We start from the raw sequence: 24,133 nt of genomic DNA on the forward strand, positions 1-24,133 counted from the left end.
CAGTGAACACCAATACTGGATTAGATACTTCATAAGAACCCAGAATGATCCAAATAAGACAGATAAGTTACATTTTTGAGATACGTATTTGCATATGTATGCGAATGAAATTGTGACAAAGATACTTAGAGCTAAAAATCTATATTGTAAACAATATTTTGATCAGAAAACTGGATAGTAAGATCCAAAGAGACCTTTTCTTTAAAACATACATTATTACTACACCAGCTCAGCCCGTCAACACACAGTTTCTTTTATTATGGAAATATGCTTGCATAATTGTTTTTCATAAATTCAGACAGACTTGGAGCTGGAAGCATGATATCCTGCCAATGTTCTATTGAAATGTTTTTCTCTATGACTACTCACAAAGACACACGTATATATTCTGCGTATGGCAAAAGCTATGGCCTTTCATGAACTTTAGAAATCTGTAAAAAGTTAGGTCTTCTACACTGTCTTAAATCAAGAGAAAGCACATTACAGACTAACTGCTAGAAACTGTTAGACTATTATTCTGAAGTCAGTGTGCAGACATTTCCATGCAGATTATAGAAGTCCAAACCCAGCTGATATAAGCCTTCCCAGCTATACCATTAATTTCTTACTGATACAGAGTGGCTTCTGGCCTGCCTTCGTGGTGGTATGAACACAGTAACAGCTGGGGCAGGTTTAAAAATAAACACCAGAAATCATTAAATACAATTCTTAGCTGCACTGAGTACATACAGAAAGTGTAGCAAAGCAAGTGAGGGGTCACTATCTGCATGATAGAGTCGGAAAACGCAAATCTATATACTTCTATAGGAAGCAGAATAATACTGTGCACATCAGCACAAGTACTGGGTATAGATTTGTTCTCAGCTGTAATGACAGGACAAGGGGTAATGTAACAACAGGACAAGGGGCAATAGGTTTAAACTTAAACAAGGGAAATTCAGGTTAGATATAAGGAAGAAGTTATTTACTGTGAGGGTCATGAGACACTGGAACAGGATGCTCAAAGAACTGGTAAATGCTCCATCCTTGGCAGTGTTCAAGGCCACGTTGGACACAGCCTTGGTCAATATGGTCTAGTGTAAGGCATACCTGCTCATGGCACAGGGGCTGAAACAAGATGATCTTAAGGTCCTTTCCAACCCAAACCATTCTATGATTCTATGATTACGTGTATGCGTGCTTCTCACCAACTAACAGGCTTGATACTGTATCATGTTTATCAGCCAAAGACATATCTTTCCAGTATCTGATTTAATTGCCAAAGATATCACTTAACTTTACAAAGGAACTCCTAACTGGAGCTGGAAGCACTAGTTTTGCTGTAAAAATTTAATTTAAATAAAATAGGGTTATGATAGTCTGAGAATAACAAGCCAACACTGGAAAACCAGCTCAGTACCTTTAACTCTAACTTTTCTTGCTTACACATGGCAAAACAAACATTTACCAAAAAACACTGAACAGATCTGGACCAGCCCTATCCATGCTGTAAGGAATAGCACAGCTAACATCATGATAGTGAGCTCAATGGCACTACTGAACATGCAAACATAAGCATTCATTAATGGTGCCCTAATTCCATCCAACCAAAATACGAGCAGCCAGAGCACCTCTTCACAGGTTAGGCAGATAAACCTTTGCGCTACTTTCTTGTTATTCCAGCCTGTCTCATCTGTCCCCAGAATTGCTGTGCTCGCTTTGAACAGGACTGGCTTGGCCTTTTAGCTGAGACCTAACAAAAGATTCTCCCACAAGGAGTTTTGTATATCTGGTGAAAAGTGCAGTTAATTAGTTTCTGAAAACTTCTCAGTTTACACAGAAAATGCTTACTTTCTACGCTATCAAAACTCGGTGATGTAAATAATTATAAAAGCCCCTGGGAAAGAATCCAGCTCCTGCACTACTCTAATAAGGTTACAAGACCGATGAATATTGGCCCTTCCTGTCTTTCAGGTAATGAACAATGTTTCTGCATAACTTTCATTATCTTTCAAATTCTGGGTTAACATTCACAGGCATCGTGTGGTTTGGGGCTTTATTGTATGTGTGAGAACTACACTGCAAGCAACATTCATTTACTCCCTGGAGGGCAACGTTTGAAAGACTTATGGGTCAAATGAATTCACTGTTATTACCAGGTCTAGATTTTGCTTTTAAACTGTGGCTCTAATCCTGCAATTTTAGGCAAAAATCCTAATGATTAAATATGACTTTCACTGCAGAGCAAGTCAGTGGGAGCAAACTGCCTTTTGGAGAGTCAAACTAATGCCCGAGCTCCAACTCTGTGCATCATGTTTCCCCATGGGAGGTGATGCCCCCTGAGCCACTTGGCAGCCACGCTATTGCATACAGCGATGTTGCCCCCAGCCACTTCAGAAACCCATTATAAAGTTTCCTTTTCCTCACTGATGTATTTGTTTTAGGGACTGCTTACTTTGCAATAAAACAAATTAAAAATGTTTTATTTTAAATAAAAACATAGGGGGAAAATGCAAAAGGCTTCTTTAAAAAATTCTGCTGTCAAAGGGATAAAAATACAATTAAATTTACAGTTTGGTTGCATGTCTCTCAAGCAGGTAACAACATCTATCATAAAAAACAGACTTTCTATAAATTAGTAATTAAAAAAATGTGTCTAGTTTGTACTTTGAAAGGTGAGAGAGACTTTGTCACATAGAAGTACATGGACAAGCTAGATTAAAGACACCTCCAAGTGATACTGCGGCTGCAGATTCTCTCGCAGGAGTTGCTCAGGGGGATAATCCCTTCAGATGGTTTCCAAACCACTGGCATCAAAGCCATGTGCTGCAGGCACAACATCACTTCACCTGCCACGAACTTACTGCTCTGTGTCCTCCCATTTCAGCTGCCTCATTTCTTTCCACGCGATTGTTTTTCTATAAATTGTTGAAATTTTTATTTTTTGTTCATATATGCACAAGGCTCATCAAGAAACACAGCCCAGCAGACAATTTACGAATAATATATTTCTATCAGATGTAATATTGGCTACACACATACATAATCATTCCTAGCAATTAATGGTTTGCGAGACTCCTATGAGTTCAATTACTCACAAATGTCAAAGAGAGATAACCCTCAGCATCTTCTCATTAAATGTTTTTAATATGGAACTAGAATTTAGATTAAAAAAAACACAAAACACTAAAAAACTAAAAAATAAAAAATATCCTATTTTTAAAATTATTCAAATCTACAAAATTTACAAAAATACTTTTGTTTATTTTTCATTTTGCTCCCCTCTGCTTTAAACACTTTGGTTACCATAATTCTAATTGCGCAGAGCTCAGAATTCTGCAAACTACTCAAATAGCTTCTCTCCCTACCTCTATAGATAGAAGTATGAAATAACTAATTTTTCTTGTCAGCTCTCTAGATCTTTGTCAAAGACATCTAGCTGTGGCATTTTACCAGCTGAGAAACATTTAGGTAGCTCTCAGTACAAAAATATTAACTGACTCTGTAAAATAAACTAGCCTAATTCTGTCAAAGTGCACTTTCTTCCCTTCTGATCTACCAGAAACTCTTCTCTCAAGTCTTCAGATTAGTATTATCACTTTTTCTGCAATAAGTAAAGCAACTTTCCTTCTTGCAAACAGAAACTCCAGCTGTAGCCTTCTGGTATTTATCACCTCTGCAGGCCTGGTTTATATTCCGGTTGCCTTTGAACCTGCTCCTATAGATGCTACTACACTGTAGATGCTAACACCTACTGACTGAGCAACTTAAGACCAACCATCTTTTGTATTTCTTCAGAACAAAGGCATCCAAGAGAACAGAACCTAAAAATAAAACTCAGTCCATGCTCATGCCTGCATTTCCCTGGGCTCTGCTGCTTCTGCATCCAATGAATAGATATCTTCTCATGCTCCAACTGCAGAATATCATTCCATCATCCACTGTTGAATCCGTCTTTAGGTGAGCTTTCCAACTGTTTTTCTTAATTTGCTTGTTTACTAGCCTTCTACCTCAACAGAGAAAGACAAAGCAACAGAGACAGAACTCCCAAAGCACAACCATCTCCCTCTGCCCCGTGACTGCTTCATCCAGTGCTTGTTTAAACAGTTCATTTAGATACACAATGCTATTCTGCCTTTGACACACCAAACTAGAAAACCATCACATTCAAAGGTCTTGCAACCAGATTTATTAATAACCTTACCTGACTGTGGTCATACCCAGCATTATGGTTATTTAGATGGTGACTCAATTCCATTACAATTCACGTGCTTTTATGGCTCAGATAAACGTAGAATATAGTAATTGCCATTAAATAATAGAATAATCTTAATTTAATCATGATTACAGACATAAATTGCTCATGACAAATAAAATTAAACCCAGGGAAGAGCTATGTCAATCACCCCAGTGCACTGGGTTCCCCATCACGGTGGGGAACCAAATGAATTCTGGGAGTTGTCCTCTAGAAACAAGCAACTGGTGCCATTCCTGCAGTGAACAGAGCCCACAAATACCCACAAGCACAAGAGATGCTTCAAATTTATATCCTAGGGAAATGAGTTAGGTATCTACAGAGGCAACAATCTACTAATGAAAAAATTCAGGGGTGATCCTCTGTGAAATCACCAGTATGTTGTGACACAAGCAACTTCTCACATACCTGTGGTTTCTCCATTCCAGAAAGAATGTCCTGAACCCTTTTTGTTTCTGAATCAAATTCTGTAAAAGAGAGAATGTAGAAATAGGAAGAAAAATAAATTACCAAAATTAAACAAAAACACCAGCTATGTCAGTAATTCTTCAGGAATTCATAAACAGGTGACAGACATTACCTGCACATGCGCATTGGCTGTTTTGCTCTCGTGAATTTAAGCTACACAGTTACATCAATTAATATTAAAAAAAAAATTAAAATAGAAAAAGGAGGAAATTAAACTTCCAGTAATTGCAGATATTCAGAGAGGGGGGATTATTTGTAGAGGTGTCCTCCACAATGTTATTAACTGGGACTTGCTTTTACAGAGCATCCTGTTTCCAAAGCTCAGACACAGAAGCAACCCAGGGTTTTTTACAGCTCAGATACTGCTGAACCTGGTCCTTGTTTGTTAATCAAACACACCCTTACTCCTTTGGCTGCAGTGCTGTACCATCTGCCTGCTTGCCAGAGCAACAGTACTGGAGAGGATGAGCATCCTCAACCCATGCTGGGGAAGCCCAGTCAAGGGGCGCAGGGTGCCTGCACCAAGCCCTGGCACCCACCCTACTGCTACCTATTCTTAATGCTGTTACTGTGTAATGCTCAAAACTCTTAACAGCCACCTTTCAACTCTAGAAGTAATAAAGTCATGTGAGGATAATTCAGATGACCAGCAAGCAGTAATTCATCCTCCTTGCCTGAGCCTTGTGCCTGGTACAGCAGCTCTTGCAGGGGCTACACAGCATTGTCACTGGACAGGGTGCAAAATACTTCCCCTAAAACAGACAGATTAATTGAGCAATGAAGGCGATGCAGAAGTAATTGTCTGAGCAGTAAAATCAGCCTTTTCCCCATCCTATCCGTCCATCCAGCCAAAGTCTTTGGATATTGGGATGAAACATTAGCTTAGAGTAATGAGGTGACACAAAGCAGCTTTATTCCTTTTGGACTGCAGCACAGAGAGGCCTCACTTTCCACTACAGTATCCTCTAATGGAAAACTAGGAAAATATTTTTTTCTGTATTTCTTTTACCTTTTTTTTTTTTAAATGTTATTGTAAAAAGTTTGCTCACCAAAGCAGAAGAATACATCATATCTAAAGCAAAATGAGCTCTTTATAAAAAGCATACAGATTTGGCATAGAAAGCAAAGAACATAAAGAAAAACTGGTAAGATAGGTCAACAGCTTTCGCAAATGATTCCCCCAAGCCTGACCTACTTCTCGCAGCCCAAGAATGTGTCTTTATTTTTGTCTGTGACCTGCTTTAAAAAAAGTACATCTTTTTCAAAATTCCATGTGCTTGGCTGCCAAAAACTAGAATTGGCTGAATGCTGATGGCAGAACTCCAGTGTAAATGCCCATCTCTCCCTGCAAGAATGCACCTTGGTGTGGAGTGGGAATGACAAATCTCCTGCTTCATGCATTCCTGGATTCCTTTTAGTCTCAGCCACTTGGAAAAGGATTAGTAATAATTCAGGAGAAGAGGAGGATAGCATGATTGTTTTTTTTCCACATTAGATAACCCTAGAGTGTATTGTCAAGTGTATAAACTGGCAGGATTTAGGCAGTATAACAATACTGACTTGAAAACTACACAGATGGTCTAAAATGGCAAAGGAAAAGCTTGACATGCTGATCCAAGTGAAAATGTTACTAAAGTCGGGGGTGTTTCAGAATTCAGGGTTCCCTTCAGCATCAGTACAGAAGTAGGACTGTGCCACAAGAGCCTGGATCCAGATCTGAAAACTGCGGAGGTCCTGTAGGCTTATCTCGAAGGGATGTTAATCAGAAGCAGCTTCTGCAGCTATAGAGCGTAACTAAAATGCTGCTACTATTTTATTGAAAGTTTATGGTTATTATGTCACCCCTAATTACAATCCCCAGAAGCTAAGCGTGAATCACTCTCAATCTTAAATCCTAAACATGTGGACTGAATTTTCTTTCTTCTCTCTGCTTTCTAGCAAGGATGCTATCTCTGCTACACTAAGCAGGGGAGGAAAACAAACCCTGAAGCCCAAAGAAATCTCACTTCCAGCTCCCACGAAAAATGATTGCTTTGTACAGTAACTAAGTCCTCTGACCCTCACAGGTTAGGGTTGAGGGTTCAAACTGCTCCAAATACAGGAACTGACTTTTAAGACCTAAGGGAGTTGGATATACTCAGCAAATAAATAATAATAAACCAAATAATAAAACCAATAATAATAACAATAATAACAATGTACTTTAATCAGACTCTTCAATGAAAAGTCCTACAAAGGATATCTTTTATATTAGCTCCCCAAATATATGGCTTATTCAAAAGGAGAAGGCTCTGAGTACCAGACAGACTGAAATCTGGGGTTATTAAGGACACATGGACATTTATGTGGACAATTTGGACATTTATGTCACAAAGAGTTTATTTAGGTAATCTTGAAGTGGAAGAATAGAAATGTCCTCAAAGATTTTGGGGACCGGGAAAGAGGTAGCGGGACATACACACACCTAAGGTGACATTGTGAGTGCAAATAAATTAAGAATTGAAGTTGATGAATAATATATATACATATATGAATGGGTGCTTCATCACATTCTCTAAAGAATAATATGGGTCAGATGTTGCAGATATGCTGACCAACTATGCCAGATATCCCCCCATGCTAAACCTCCCCTGTGGTCACTTGCACATGCAGCACACTCCAACCTCTTCACACCTACAGAGCCGATGCAACCTGTGTTGCTGATTTGCTAATGCCATGAATCATTTTACAAGAAAAACAGCAAAGAAAGAACAGAACTGTATGGAAAGGACAGTGTATGACTTTGAGCTTCCCACTGAATTTGAAACAAAACCCACCATGAATAGGCAATGCCCTATGAAAATATGAGTAAATGTAACATTAAATACAGGAAGCAGTAAATATACATGAATGGTGTCTATAATAGCACCAGCTAATAGCTCAGGTTGGAAGGGGACCTCAAGAGAGGTCATCAAGCCCAACCTCTGAAAATTAGGAAAAAAACAGCACAAAAGTGCCCCATGGAAAAACTTGTTAATAAAACTGAAGCCAAGCTTTTTTGAGAGAAAGTAGCTCACAGAGTTGTCACCTTATTACAGTATTTCAAATACTTAGTTTCCCATTCCAAGAGCTAGAAAAAATTCTCAGGCTTCTATGGATAGTTGATCTGCTTTTGGTAATAAATATAATTATTATTCACAGCCTCCTGAGCTAAACTAAGCTAAAGTGAAGAGGACATGTTCTGAGTCCCTCCCCAGTAGTCTTACCTGCCAACCCCTCTCATAACAAGTTAAATATGAAGCTCAACATCTTTCTCTCAAGCCAACAAAAACCTGAAATCCTTCTGAAATAGAAAAGAATGGGGGGGGGGGGGGGGGGGGGGATAAAAAAATCCTATATGCTCTAAAGGCCCTTTTTCCTAGCTCACTATTATTGTTACTCATCAGCCATTGAGGACCCTTCTACTAGACTAGCTCACTGGAGCAGTTAGGGACAAGGAACATGAACATCTCCCAGACATCACAGGTGCAGTGGTGAAGAGATGGGAAAGAACAGGAAGAAGGAAAGAGGAAATCCTTATGTAAAACAGGAGACTAAAATTCAGAAAAAACTACCTACAGCTGTCCAGGAAAGGTGGTGGGTGATTCACCCGCTTTGTGCTAACTGTCCTTGAATAACACACAGCTCATTTGCTTTTAAATCTTTGTCCCTTCCTCTCTCATCCTCAGCTAACTGAGCACAGAGTATCTGACATGAACACATAAAAGCTCTATGTCAACTCTCCCAGCATTAACACTGGGGCTTGCAGAAACAAGCAGTGGATACACGCTGCTTTCCTCCTTTGTCATCGGGAACACAAGTTCAGTCACGTCAAGGAAGAGCCCAACTAACACTTCAGGTCATTGTCCCATTATAACTTTTCCTCTCAACATCTGTTCCCCACATCTGTCATGGCAAACCTCTTCCAACTAGGAGGAAGCTGGGGGTGGGGATGAATTCCTTGTGAATGCTCAATGGGGTCCTCTGAGGGACACTACAAAAATCTCAGTTATTCTGTAGATCTCAGTGTCTAAAAGCTATTGTAACTGTCCCTAGCTACAGCATTAGGTTCTAATTCCTTGTGGGTTATTTGGATACAGTATTTCAGATTAACCTTTTGTAGCAGAGAAGCCAGCTATAAAATCCGAACATTTAAGTTTGTAGTTTGGTCATCTCTCTTTTTTTCAGAGTTTTGGGTCATAACCAAAACTCCACAGATAAAACCAAGAGTAAATGCCACTAAAACTCAAAACATTTTCCTAGCAGCTGTTTGATGCTAATAAGGTTTCAATGTTAAGTCATTCTGAACTAAAGCCTTTTATTATATGTTTCCATTAGTCTGTGTCTATGTTCCTTTCTGCACGTAGAGTACAAACATAATTTTCAGTCCTTTCCAACCATACTTCTGAACACCAAGCACAGCTTTAAAAAATAGGAAAAAAAATTACTTGTCATTTCAAGGTGAGTTTGAAGTTTCCATGAATAGTTTTCACACTTGCATGAACAGCAGCTGTGTATGTAAATGCTTTGAAATAGCTAAAAGCTCTAAACTAATTACGATTTTCCCATTGCAAATACACATTTTAGATTTGCTCTGCATTCCTTCCTTCACAGAGAGGAATAGGTCCGGCTCAAGACTTAGCTTCTGGCCACAGAAATATTTACTGTTTCAAAAGCCTTTCAATTCCAAGGGAGTGACATCAGCACTAGCACTTTGCAAACTTCTAGTCTAATTCTCAAGCAGAGCTCCATGCTCACAGATATGCCAGTCATAACATGACATGCTTTCTCAGAATTTGTTCCAGATTTATTTGGGCTGTGACTGGCCTTAACGCTAGGAATGATCTTTTATCAGTCACGTACTGTACAACCTACAACACTCAAGAAAATGAATTCAGTACACAGTCCAGCTCCTTTGAGAACTGCCTGCCAGTGTTAAAACTTCAGACACAAAGAAAAACACATACAGACTTTAATTTCAGAGAATTATAGAAATATATATTAAAAGCTCTTGCAGGAACAAACCTAAACCTGCAGATTCCATACTGCAGCTGAGTCATAGAAAGCAAGACTGGAGGAGATGGGACACAGTCATGGAGTCCATCCTCCTACACTGAAACATAATCATCTATATCTAAACCATTCCTTAGGGATGTCTGCCTAGCCCTTTTTAAGAAAAACAAAACAAACCAAACAAACAAACAAAAATCTCCCACCCTGAGACCGTGACAATCTCAAAACTTCCTTGGCTAAGCAATCTACCACAACATCTAACTCCCCTCATCACTGGGCAGATTATCTCAGCTTTCCCTGCTGCACGATAAATTACTTCTTTCCTGCACATTCACCACTGGTGAGCTCATCACCACTTTCTTTGCTCACCACCAACCTTTCACCTACTTGAAGGCACTTATTATTTTTGAACGAAGCAAGCTCATTTCTTCCATACCTCTATTTATCAGATCACAGATTCTGCTTACTGCTGTCCTCCGCAATGTTTTTTAAATTGGTCTCCATCCTCCTGAAGATGTGGTACCAGCCCTGGCCACCATACTCCATCAGAGGCCCTAGCAGCACCAAGGAGCAACTGTTGTTACTCTTTGTCTACAGAGTAACTTGAATCTTGCTTTTTGTAGCTTACTATACCTCCCAGAACTATTGGGAAGAACTACCATATAGTAAAAAAAAAAAACGGGTTTGGGAAGGACTGGCTGAAACGTAGTATTTTGCTCAATGTCATGATCACTTTCTTTCAAGGCCATTTGAGCTCTCCTGTCTTCTCCTCCTTCCCTCCCCCTTAACTCACCAAGCACTCTCCTGTATCAGAGCTGATATGGACTATAATTTAATAGGCATCAACCCTAATTCATCCTTTGAGTTCTTAATGAAAATATTGAATAAAATTAGACCCAGATTTCTGCCTTACTCAGTTTGACGCATCTTTACAGTTTGCCAGGGATGCAGCACAGGGCAGGGCAAGGTCACGGATAAACTGCAGGGCTATGTGCTGGCTACAGATGTAATACTGGGAAGAGCAAATCCAGCATCGCAGTGAACACATGATGTCCTATGCAACTTTTCTTGGCACCACTTCCACAATGGACAAAAAGGGGCAGCCCTTTGAGACAGAAATATTTATATCCAGAACAGTCAACCACAACATGCTAAAATGTAATACACTAAGGAAAAATATTAATTACCCCTAAAAATACCCAGATGAGATTCCTAAATATTAAATATTTCTGCTAATTACATGACAGTTAATAAAAACACCAGCAATAAACAAGACTGCAGCTCCATGCCCAAGGTAAAGAGACAGATGTCATCCAACATCAAGAAAAGATTCAATTGTTGAAACATGTTCTCATTCTTAAAAAATTGCTGGGCATGAGCATCTCACGGAAGGTTTTCATTTCTAAAAAATTTCCCACTGTTGCTATCTGAATTCTTCTGCTAAAATGCATTACTTGTTGTCTATAAACTTATCTTTCAGTATTTGACCTTAAAGAACAAATCATATGCAGCTAGCAAAAAAAAAAAAATCAAGCCACTCCCTAAACAACAGAAGGTAAACAAAACAAACCCTGGACAAACCCCAGAAACTTACATTTCCAGATCTCAAAGTAATTAAAAAGAAAATACATCTCTAGGTATCCTGACTCACTGGGACATAAAGCAAGTGAAGTGTTTGCACCAACACCACTGTAATTTAGGCATGAATTTAATCATGTGTTTCAGAGATGTCCTGGCCATAGTCCATATCTATTAACCTGCGAGTTTTACCTTGGCTGTTTCAGTATTCTGCTGTTTGGGCAGGATACTCTAAAATACCTGGAGTGCAAATTCCCATCTGCCCCTGCTTCAAGCCATACTTCTTAAACAGTAGACACCCACTATCACATGGATAAGCATTAGATGTTTTCACATCAAGCAGCTGTGGAAGCACTCAGATACATGTAATGAAGTTACTTCTGCTACAATGTATTTTACAAATAAATGTAAGTACATTCAATCTTCCCTGTCCCCCAATATTGTTTTGATGTATATTTTCAGTTGGGATGAAGCAAGTTAAATAAGATCAGTAGTAACCCATAAGGGAAATGAAATGCTGGATGCAAGGGACAAACGGAGTGTAAGTGACATATTGGGTTTGTTATTTTCTGCTTCTTTGCTGCTACTGCAGGAAGATAGCAATAACAACTCCTACTTTATTGGCTAAAGATCTGAGTGAATTCCTACTGTGAACACAGTCGGTCCATCAGAAGGCAGAAAAGGGCTTTCTTAGTTAAATACAGCAACCCCCCCCCCCATCTCCATCACATACATTTTACATCTTAAAAAAGCACTTTGTACATCTCTCCAAGAAGATAACAGACGCAATGCACTGCATATGGCTGCAGCTGGCTGGTTTTGAAGGAAAACCAAACTAAACAATGACATAACCCAAAGAAACAGAGAAAGCCCAAGCTGAATGTGATGGAACAACAAACTGCTTACACACATGATCTCTTCCTGGAGCGCTCTCTTTTGTACTTTTAACTTGCTTATGCTTATCTTCTGTGTCAAAATATTTTTACTTTATTTTCAGCAGCTACCCTTCTGCTATTCTCTAGGCACAGCCCACAAGCTATGTGGGTTTGAGAAGACAGCAAAAGCTTTGCAAGTAAACAAGGGCTGGCAGGCAGCGGCCACCCCTCTGTCTTCTTGTCAATACACTTTTAAAAATGGCATAGCTGAATCATACAAAAGTAGATAACCAAAACTAATTATTTACAATTCTGCTGATTTTTACTAGAATAATTTAAATACTACAGGTTGCAATTTCAGAGCATGCTTCTAAGTTATGCTGGCACAGATAACTTTTTTTGAGCAGGCAGGCGAGCATCCAGAAAGAGGTGGAGATATGCTGTGTGGTAGTGTCTCCTTATTCTGAGAAATCCTCATATGTGTGACATCTATTAACATGGTTGAACCTTTGCAGCTAAAATTCTTGAGCCTCTCCAGGTAGACACAGATGTTACTCTTCTCATACCAGAGTTAGAAAAGGCTCACCTTTTGGCCCCAGGAGGGACATACAGAACTGCTTCACGGGTTGTATGCTGAATTTGCACCAGAAAGGGCAGCAGCTGAATGCCACCAGTTAGATCAAGCAGACTTTGAAAATAAGTTGTTCTTCTCTAGTCTCATCCCTTCTATATGAGCATTAGATACCACTACCCTGTAAGCACACTGCAGTTCTCCAAAACACTTCAATCCTTTCAAATACGGAATTATTTTAATCGATCATCATTCCTTCATGCACCTTGCTTAAGGTGCAGGAAGGTACCTAAGGACAGCTGAGAGAACTGTTACAATATAAGTGAAATAATTTGGTTTTCTTCATTTAAAAAAAAATATTACCTCTCTTCTTTCCTGACTGTCTTTTCTCTGTCATTTCTGATTTGCTTGGATATGTAACTTTGCCTGTTCTTGTGCCATTAGAGCCTTTCATTTCTAACAATAAGAATTTTTTATTTGACAAGGAGACTGAAAGGCCCTCCTGAAATTCTTCTGGAGCTCCTGACTCCCTTTCTAGATGAAAGTCTGACGCTTCATTCCCACTACAAACTTTGCCAGCAGACACTAATCTTTTCCTAGACACAATGAAGTTCTTCAAAACTGTCTCAATTTTCTACGATAATTGGGATGCCTTACCCTTAATTTCTTTCATTTATTTTTCTATTGCTGCATCTTCCCCCTTTCTTGGTTCTCCTCATTCCTTGTGATTGCCTGTCCAGCCTTCACTAGTATTCAAGAGCCAGAGTACAACCTGACATGGCAGCCTCTGTCAGCCTCTCAGTCTGATCATCCAAAAGGAGAAGTAACTTTTGCAAAGATCACCAGCTTACTATTATTATTACTCCACGTGGTCACAGGTGACATGGTCATAAAAGCCCTAAAGGTTTCTCCAGCCCAAGGGAGGAGGAGGGGATGCCCAACTGGGCAGCCAAAATACCCACACTTCTTAAAATGTAAAAGGCCTCAACAAGCGACTCAAAAGGATGTTTGATGCCAGCTGTGAAATGACATTATCTGGCATTTACAGAGGCAAGATTTCCTCTTGGAAACAAAAGGCTCCCTTCAATCATGGCAACTGACTCTCAGCTGCTAGGCAAAGCGAGAGCCTTAGCCCTACAAATACGAACAGTGAAAGGAGTCTCGCGACTTCTTACACTGATAAAAAGCACAAGTTTGACAGCAACAAAAATTACAGTCTTCTCTTCCTAACTGGGTCACTGATGGCTCCACTGCATCTCACCACCAGCCTGAGAAGCAGCAGCCAGCGTGGTCATGCTTTTGTCTCCATCAGTCTTTGGTGTCATTCCTGAGACGGACACAGCAGATCCTCCCATGGCAGAGGTGACCCTCACACCCTTTAAGAACTGAGGTGGAAAACACAATCCCTGTCAAACACGGACTTTGACAAGTCTCCAGTGTCACCAGTTTAGGGTGACTGCAGTCCCATGATGACTGGAAATCATTTTCTCTGAAGTACTATCTCCAGTACAGGGGGACAACTGTATCAGTACTGAACCCAAATAAAACTTACTTTGTCCTCACCTTCAAAATTATGACCATATGAAAAATGGCCAATAAAAGCCTTTGCTAATCTGCCCATTATACACAATAACAGCATTTTCCTGATCAAACACAAATCTATCAAAATAACCTGCAAAACTGCATATTTGCACAGAAAAACAATCAGACAGCAGAGCCAAAACAGACTCCATGGGACCTCCACACTCGGCTGGGATTAAACAAAGCTCCTCAGCCAAAATTAACAACCTCTTTGGCAATGAACCTTGTAAAGCCACTGAGTGTGCTACAACAGTATGATGGATTTTCCAGTGTCAACCTACTGGATGGCTGCAGAGTCACAACATTTTTTGAATGAACCCCAACCTAGCTTTTTTGTTAGCAATGCAAATTAGTGACCTCTTTTTTCCAGATGAAAACTATGAGATAATCAGATTGCAATGACTGGTGGAGGAGATCACAGTAATCCAGGAAATCAAGGAACATTTCTTTCTTTCCACTCAGAGATGGGGAAGACTAAGAGCTTCCAACCCACCCTTTAAACCAACTCAAACACCTATAAACTGATAGCAGAACAGAAATAACTTCTTTCCCTCGTGACAGACAACAATCAATTTACTAATTCCAGCCTAAACTGTTTTGCAGTCAAATCTGAATAATGAACTGTATATGAGCTAGAATTATATTAAACAGAACATTTAACAAATATCAGGTGCTACATTCCTACAACTTGAAAGTAAGAAGATGCTGACCTGATGTTATCAGTGCCCTCCCATGCCTGTGAAATGCCAAGAATGTTAAAAAAAAACCCTGACCTATCATGTCTGTACCAATTCACTACTAGTGAGCTGGAAAATCTCCCTGTGCAATTAGCAGCCCTATATGGAACAAGGGCAAAATACAATCTGGATATTTGCACAACCAGTTTTGCCACTGAGAATCTTTCCAAACATTTAAAATAGTTTGCAGAAATATCCACCTGATTACAGCTCGCTGGGAAGGCTTCAGCAAAGCTACAGGAATTTCAACCCAATCTGGATTTCATTGTCAAGATGAAATTCAGGCAAAAGTCACAAGAATCACAGTAAATCAAAGCAGCTGCCTCTGAGCACAGCTCCCTACAGAAGAAAACAAAAAACCCCAAAAGACACACACACATACACACACACAAAACCCCTCAAACAACAAAAAAATATGAAAACCAAATGGAGGGGGGACAGGACTTGATAATTAAAAAAAAAACCCTCAACCCAAATCCCAGAAAAAACTCAAAAAAAGAAAATAGAGTGAAGTTCATAAAAACTTTTGAAATCAAATTCCAGCCTTCCTCAGAAAAGGAAAACTAACTGATGGGTTTTGAAGCACAGCTAAAAAGAGTTAGATAAACAAATGACATTAACTTCAGTGGGACACAAAGTTTCATTTCACCGCCTTTGCAAATCCAGATGAATATACAGATGGACACTGTTCAGAACATCTGGGTATACAAATCAGGGTTGTTCACTAAATTATTACACTTAAAGGTATTTTATTTTTTATACTCCAGAGGGAGGAAATGTTCTTCTACCTCTTCCCTATAAATGCCCTCTCTCCCTTTTGGCTCAATGTCCCAGATATTGCCAAATAAGGGAAGCATAGTTTCCGTCCTTTGTTGGTGGTCCACGTTATCTCCTCTTAACTGATGAGAATACACTGTTTATCTTGCTCTGAAGCTCTGAGACCTTTGTGTAACTCTTCTCCCCAGCACAGATATTTAATCACTGAGCATTTGAGCAGGAAGAAAATGTACTTATTATGGGGTGTTTTTTTTCTGTTGGTTGGATATCTCTAAATTATGTAAACTGATAGAAAAAAGACTCAGTCTTCTGGATTTGACTGCCAGTTGCAGCAGAAACAGCAAATTCTTGAGATAATATGAAGATCCTCTGGGGGAACACGTTGTGCCTTACGTCATTCAGCACTGACTTCCTGATAAATCAGGGAGCAGATAGCTTATCCAACTCCCCCTGCCAAGGAGGTGCTGCTGGCAAAATGAGACAAGGGAGGTACGCAAGCAGATGACAAAAAAAACATCAGTCTATAGGAGTTGGTTGGGATTGTGAAAAAAGCCTCGGGGAAAAACTCCAGTCACTATCAAAGGTGTTTTTAAGTTACCAGTAAGGTCAAAGGAGAGTCCTGGATCCAGATCTCTCCACTCTTTACTAGATATGCCCTACGCTTTCCCATGTGGACTTTGAGCTGTATTTCTAGCAGCCTGGCACACTTACGAAGTTTAAGGAGCTTCAACTAAGGTTTATTTTGTCTGAGCTTTTGTGACAAGACAGAAGAATGTCACCAGAATTGTGGTCACCCATTCTGCCTCTTTATGCCTCAGAGCCTTGGGTGCCCAAGAGACCAACTCTCAGAATAGCTTATAACTGTGCTGGATCACATGTATCCACAGCTACCCTGATGTTTTGTTCACATTTCCAGTTACAAAAAGTCTGGATAAAACCAAGTTTGACTCATTTAAAAGTAGCTGACATTGAAGATGGGAGAATATTGTGCACCTAAATTAAGTGATGCTCCCATTTAGCCGATGAAGAAAATATCTTAACAACTTCTGGTGCCTAAGTTATGAAGCTGGTTCTTTCAAGAGAAGTGCATAAATATAGAGTGTGGCTGCCCCTCTCCCTGCCCCAGCCTGCAGGACTCTGCTACCAAAGTAAAAAACAGACAGAATGAACCAACATGGTGTGAAAGAAGGTAGGACAGCCATGATATTCAGGCTTCCCATAAACTGGTTTTGCTCCTGCAGAATGGATATAGCAGGAGAACACCACCATGCTAGTGACATTCCAACATTCAGGCAAGATTTCACAGGCTGTAAACTCTTGGAAATTATTTTGCACACAGAGGATGTCTAGGAAAGAGTTGGTCAAGATGCACTAAAAGGCATGACCCACAGGCACCTCAAAGCAAAACACTGCTGGGTTTGCAGCTGGGCAAAGCAATGGCTGAGGGAAAGAATACATTAGCACTGGACTTGGAGATGCTTTTCAGCACCACTTGAGATATTTAGCTTTCACCTTTCTCCATCGAAGCCCCATGATGCAAGTCAAGTTTCAAGACAGCAGAGGAAACTGAGGTTTGTTTTTCTCCCTCAACACAGTGTTTTTCTTGGTGGTGCTGGATAAACATTTTAGTAATTCTTTTTGCTGAAGAGAAGTCATAAATTAAGCTTGATCTGAATAAATTCTTATATGCATACAGATTTACATGACCTTGGGAATGGACTTCGACTGAACCCTACATAATGTCAGTATTTTTCTAATATATTAATCAGTCTACATAGAGCTCACTTAAGTGGTAACTTTATGTGACAATTAAATATTCTTTGGTAAAGAATCTACGTGCCCTCATAGCCATTTTGTTTTCTGCCTGGATGAGCAATTTCACAGCCTACTATTTTAGAGAAAATACAAAAGATAAAGAATGTTTAAGAAGCAGGCATATTTCCAAGTAGAAAAAAAAAAAATCCACAAGCTCAGTCATGATGTGACAGATAAGGTCAAGACACGAGAATATCACACTGGAAATTCCCTGGTGTCACAAATTAACTGCGGTTTCTCAAGTTCAGACTCGTGCCTTAATTAATGCATCCTATTTCCTTTCACTTATTAAAACTTTTTTTTTTTTAAAAAGAGCATGCACACACACAAGATATATTTCTAATCAGATACAAAGCTAAACAACTAAGCCGAGTAGTATTATTTCCTAAAACTACTAAAAATGCAGTAGCAATAGTAATACTATTAAGATTTCATACATGATGCTGATCTATACTCACAAGATTCAACACATCTCTGTTTCCATTAAATATTATTTACATTACTTGGTATAATGCTAAAATTCACATAGCCTGAGAGATGTATTTTAGCATTCAGAGTGTTTTTTTCCACGTTCCTAATAAAATCAGTGTGACAGTTTTGATGGGTTGTCTTCAGGAGACAATCAAGTTAAATAGAAGCAAATACATTCCTTGAGAAACCAGGGAAGCTGCACCTGCACAGGAGTATTTTGTATGTCAGCAGAACCATTTACGATAAATTTTGTTCACAGAACATTTCTAAATCAGTATAACACAGGTGTTTATTAATATGTACCAAATCATCAGTACCTGGCTAAAAGAACGCGTGAAGTTTTTGTTTCTCAGCTTCTCTGCACACATGGACCAGAAGTGATGAAATTAGTCTTTTAAACTTTCAAATCTATAGGATAAAATGTACATACATACATAATATATGACCCAATAAGCTTTCAAAGCAGATTCAGGACCAAAATAGAGAAGAATTGACAGGATCTAGAGTGAGTAAGTAGAGGAACTTCACCTGATTCCTGTCTGCATTGAATCACAGCTCCCTCAATTTTCCTTTAATTCACACACTCTGGATTAAAAACAACCAAAACAACCAAACAACAACAACAAAAAAAAAACCAAACAAACAAAACCCCCACCAAGACCCAAAACCAACAAAAAAACCTCAAAACCCCAACAAACCAACAAAACAACTTGATTCAATTGAAAAAGGAAATAGCCCCCCCCTCCCCCCCCCCTTTTCCTAAATATATTTAAATGTCATAAAAAAAGAGAGAGAGGGAGATAGCAGGATAAGGTTGTATCAAGAAAGTGTCAGCTCTATTTTTTCATACACTGTCACCCACTCTGTGTCATGTACCAGCAGCTTGCAGAGCAAAACCCTGCAGAGCAAAACCCCACACAGCTCAGGGATACTTGCTGGTACCAGTTCTTGGCAGCATCAGCCCAGGCTAGCCATACCAGTCAGATTTACTTCTTCATTTCAGAACTGCTGGTTTGCAGAGTTCAGTGCATTTAAAACACTGTTAAATTAAAAGCACCATAGTTAGAATGTCCTGTGCTATGCCAATTTTCCATGTGTTCTTGAACCATTCACCTCAAAGAAGTGAGCACACAGAGCTAGCCACATCATCTGAGAAACATCTATCCGCAATGCAGACAGGAATACAAAGCAATGGTTTTCACTTCTGGGAGTACCTGAAGGCTGCTTCAGTGCACAAGATCAGAAAAGCAACATCTTTTGAGTTTTTAAGCTGGTTATATACATGTGACAACGGTACTACAGAAGTTTATGATCTATGTATAGTCGACAGCAACTCTTCAAACTATTAAATCATTCTAATCCCTTTTTCTCCCTTCTCCATATGTAAAGAATGCCAATGCCACATGGAAGGAACCAGCTGCTCAGAGAAGCAAAGCAGACACTAAGTCAACTTTCCTTGCTTTGCAGATCAGAAAAGCAAGTCTGCTTTTCAAAACAAGAGTTAGACAAGTGCGCAGACAATAGGTCTACAAAGGACACAGCATGACTAAACCCTCTGTCGTGCCCAGCAGCTCTGGAGCAGGGAGCGGGGCTGGGCTTGCAGGCTGTCCCCTAGCAGCATCTCCATCACCTGCTGAAAAGAGACCACTGAGCTAGACAGGCCTCTGCTCTGACCCAGTAGGGACAAATCTTCTCAAATCACCATGAAAAAAACCCATTCTTTATGGAACATTTACATAAAGTTATATGCAACCCCCTCCACCCCAGCACTGCCTCCCTGCCCAGACTAGGTCTGTTTATTCAGTTCCCAGCACCCACCCAGCTCCTGGACAGGATGCACATAACAATCCATCTGCTGCTTTCTACTTTTACCCATTTCAAGTGTTTTAGTTTTGGCTATCTTAGGTTCTTCAAACTTCAATGAGAATTAGAAAAAAAAAAAAGAAAGATTTTATCTCATTTGAAGGAAAAAAGATGTTTTATTAGCAAAAGTATTGTAAGAATGCTCAAAACTGCTTATGTTCCCACAGTACTTGCAGCCACACACAAAACATCTCAAACTACCAGATCACTACATGACCAAGAAGTGAACCACTGAGTGCATAAGAAGGAAGTGACTCAGACTGAAATTCATAAAGGACAGCATGAATGGGACAGGATTTCCTCTTACAGCTCTTTATACATGGCAAGGCTCCTTCATTAAAATAAAACAAAAATCAACCTGGCTCCCTCATCTCCCATTCAGTTTTTAAAACAGCTCTGCAGAAGAGCTACTGTATGGGATTTTAAATCAGAATCCCTACATCACACTTCCAAGTTTCCAGCCTGTACAAGAAGCCACCCATCCTATCACTTAGAATAGTTGCTAACTTTTCAGACAATTATAAGCCATCACTTTTCCTTTTTTTTTGCCTTAAAATATATATTTCCAGCATCCAACATAACTAAAAATCTTTATTTACAAGAGCACCTCCCAGTATAAAGACACAATTCTGGCCATGAAAAAGGGTAGAGGAATTGCACTTATATTCCCACAATGAAATTGCAATTTCCCAACAAAAAGAGGTTGTGATGCTATGTTATAGGGCTAGCATAATAGAACCACCAACGCATTTTTACCATTACGCTGTACATAGCACAGAGTGGCATAGAGGAGTATGTGCTGGATACACAACTAAAGAGGTGATGGAACCAAGAGTACTCTAGAGTCCTTTATTTTAGTACTGCGGATGATGTTACCACCCCATTTATTCCATCAGTGCTGAATCAGCTTTTCAAGAAACCCCTGGTTCTTTTAATATTGGAAGGAGACAGTAAATTATTGACATATGGCAGAATTTTCCTTGACTACTTACTGAAATGTTATGAAGATAATACATGCAGTGAGTGTATGTTTTGATGGAAATGTACATTGTTAACTTAAATATCTCATGCCCTTTGATTTACACCAAACCTTTTCAGGGAAAAAAAGTGTAGCTGTCCTTGCATTGTACACAGGACATTTTCTTCAATATTAATGTTACAGTACTCTATAAAAACGGTGCTCAGTAAGGAGCAACACGCCCCTCAAGGAAATTACTACCAAGAAACAAGAAGCAGGACAACCATTTGCTTGAATACAGGGGTAGCAGATCCAAGGAAAGAAATGCCTATATTCCGCCTCCCCATCACACTGTGCAGATCATGTTCCTCCACCGATTAAAACAGACATTCAAATTGCCTTTCAAAGCGTTGGCTCAGGAGTGGCTGGGACTGCCGGTGCATACCCAGTACTGGGCGAGATGCCATCTGCCAGTGGCAAGCTCCTACCCATGCTCCCAGCACCAAGGCAGCTTCCAATGCTTTGCTTCCGAAAAGCCCAGTCCAAAACTCAGGCTGTGCAAGTGCCTGCCCCGGCTGTGTACAGGGCTCCCAAAGCCCGCTCCCTGGCAGGCAGCGCAGCAGCAAGACCGTTTCGGTGACAGCAGCTTGTCAGGAGCTGGCACACTGGATTGCTCTGACATCCAACCACCTGAAGTAAGCATGCCAGCTACTATTACACACACACACAAACCCCAACCAAATATGAAATGATATACTAGAAAACACATCACAATCCCAACTAAGAAATGCATGCAAATAAACCCTCTAGTTCTGCTTCACTTTGTTTTACTCTAAATCACATTTCCTACTTGCATCTTACAAGTTTTCTAAATACTCTTATTCCTTATGTATTTTATATATATATAAATAATAGTTTTTCCAGGCTATTCAGCAATTTTGGAAGCAGCCACATAGCACTGTAAATTTTTTAACTATTAGCAGGTTTGAACTGATACACACCCACGGAATGTGTAAGTTTAAATGCATTTCCTGCTTGTTGTTTCTGACACATTCCTTTTCTTGGCTATTCCAAACACACTGTCATCTTAGCAACATGAGTAAAAATCATCAACTGTTCCCAGACTGCTTTTAACTCTCACCCCAATTTACCTGCATGGCCATGATATCAGGCATCAATCAATAAAACCCCAAATAATTCAAGAAGAAACAGAGAAGGTAAAATGTCCTGCGTCTAATTAGGAGCTAATAAATATCAAGTGGGAACTTATTTTAGGGCATTGTTTGGAGAGATTCCTTACAAAAGCTCTGTGACAACCTTTCTGCAGAAATATGCGTATAGGTATACATGTATAAGAATAGGCTTTGATGTGAAAAGCCTCAAATTTGAGCCCACAGTATTTTTCATTTCTTTTAATATGAAGAAAATTCTCCTATTCCTGCTTTGGCCATGTATCCTCTGTAGAGCAGTCTGACAGTGGGATGAGCTGCCATCTTCGGGCGCAGATGCAGAACCTATTTTTAAAACACGAGTGAGCTGGATTTATCAAGAGGGTGGGACAACTGATGCTTATTTCCACCTTCTCCTCTTATGAACTTTTTCCACAGTCTGGGGGAAGACTCTTGTCACTTGCTGTTCCAGTTTTAAGGCATTCTCTGGCTGACAGACTGGATGCACCATTGCCCTAACTTCACCAAGTCATTTTAAGAGCGCTCATGCTCGTTAGCTGGAGCACAGAAGACTACACCAAGAGAAAAAGATTAGACAAACACAAGGGTTTCAAGAAACCCTCAAACTAATGCTTTCAAATTAAATCTGATCATACATGCTGACTCGGTACCTACTGAAGCTACATTGAGCGGTTCAGCTCTTAAGCCGATGCTATACTTTATTCCAGGTCTTCCATGAAGGTGCTCCCAAGCACCTCATGTATCCCACCATGAACTAGAGAAAATAAAAATAGCTAAACATAAATAAGAATATTAAAGGTCATATAAGCTGACTGACACGACATAATCAGGAAGTCTAATGCAGTGATTCATTTTCTTGAATGAAAGCATTCCTAAATACAGCTCCTTGCCAATTCTAAAGACCCCAAAGCACGGCTGCAAGTTCTCATTCCTTACCATGCCAGCAGCATTTTTTCCCCCCTTCAGCTATCAATTAAGCTACTTTTCATGAGTATTTATCTCAGGTCTCACAAGTAAAAGTACACACCAAATAAATACACACAATATATAGGTAACAGAAAGCCTATGTTTTATGTTGTATACATAAATTTACGCAAATGGTTTCAAAGTGTGCCACATTATGGAGTCCCTCGGGGTCGGTGCTGGGACCAGTGCTGTTTAATATTTTCATCAACGACCTGGATGAGGGAACTGAATGTACCCTCAGCAAGTTCGCTGATGATACTAAACTGGGAGGAGTGGCTGACACACCAGAGGGCTGTGTTGCCATTCAGCGAGACCTTGACAGGCTGGAGAGCTGGGCGGAGAGGAACTTGATGAAATTCAACAAGGGCAAGTGTAGAGTCTTGCATCTGGGGAAGAACAACCCCATGTGCCAGTACAGGTTGGGGGCTGACCTGCTGGACAGTAATGAAGGGGAAAGGGACCCTGGGGTCCTGGTGGATAGGACGATGACCATGAGCCAGCAATGTGCCCTTGTGGCCAAGAAGGCCAATGGCATCCTAGGGTGCATTACAAAGGGTGTTGTTAGTAGGTCAAGAGAGGTTCTCCTCCCCCTCTACTCTGTCTTGGTGAGGCCTCATCTGGAATACTGTGTCCAGTTCTGGGCCCCTCAGTTCAAGAAGGACAGGGAATTGCTTGAAAGAGTCCAGTGCAGAGCCACAAAGATGATTAAGGGAATGGAACATCTCCCTTAAGAGGAAAGGCTGAGGGAGCTGGGACTCTTTAGCTTGGAGAAGAGGAGACTGAGGGGTGACCTCATCAATGTTTACAGATATGTAAAGGGTGAGTGTCAGGATGATGGAGCTAGGTTTTTTTCAGCGATGTCCAGTGATAGGACAAGGGGCAAGGGGTGTAAACTGGAGCATAGGAGGTTCCATGTGAACATCAGGAAAAATTTCTTTACTGTGAGAGTGACAGAGCACTGGAACAGGTTGCCCAGGGGGGTTGTGGAGTCTCCTACGTTGGAGATATTCAAGGCCCA

The 24,133-nt window shown here is 40.1% G+C and overlaps 1 protein-coding gene across 1 annotated transcript in view; it reads right to left on the bottom strand.

The window, feature by feature from the left end:
• Positions 1–24,133, bottom strand: part of FNDC3B (fibronectin type III domain containing 3B) — a 208,635-nt gene that overhangs the window by 69,744 nt on the left and 114,758 nt on the right. The window contains exon 7 of the mRNA XM_057411515.1: positions 4,643–4,701. Coding sequence (XP_057267498.1) covers positions 4,643–4,701 — 59 coding nt within the window. The remainder of the gene's footprint in view (positions 1–4,642; positions 4,702–24,133) is intronic.

Source organism: Pezoporus wallicus, unplaced genomic scaffold (assembly GCF_028554395.1).
Source record: "Pezoporus wallicus isolate ANWC-B61680 ecotype Strahan unplaced genomic scaffold, APGP_CSIRO_Pwel_v1 contig_6899, whole genome shotgun sequence".
NCBI lineage: Eukaryota > Metazoa > Chordata > Aves > Psittaciformes > Psittacidae > Pezoporus > Pezoporus wallicus.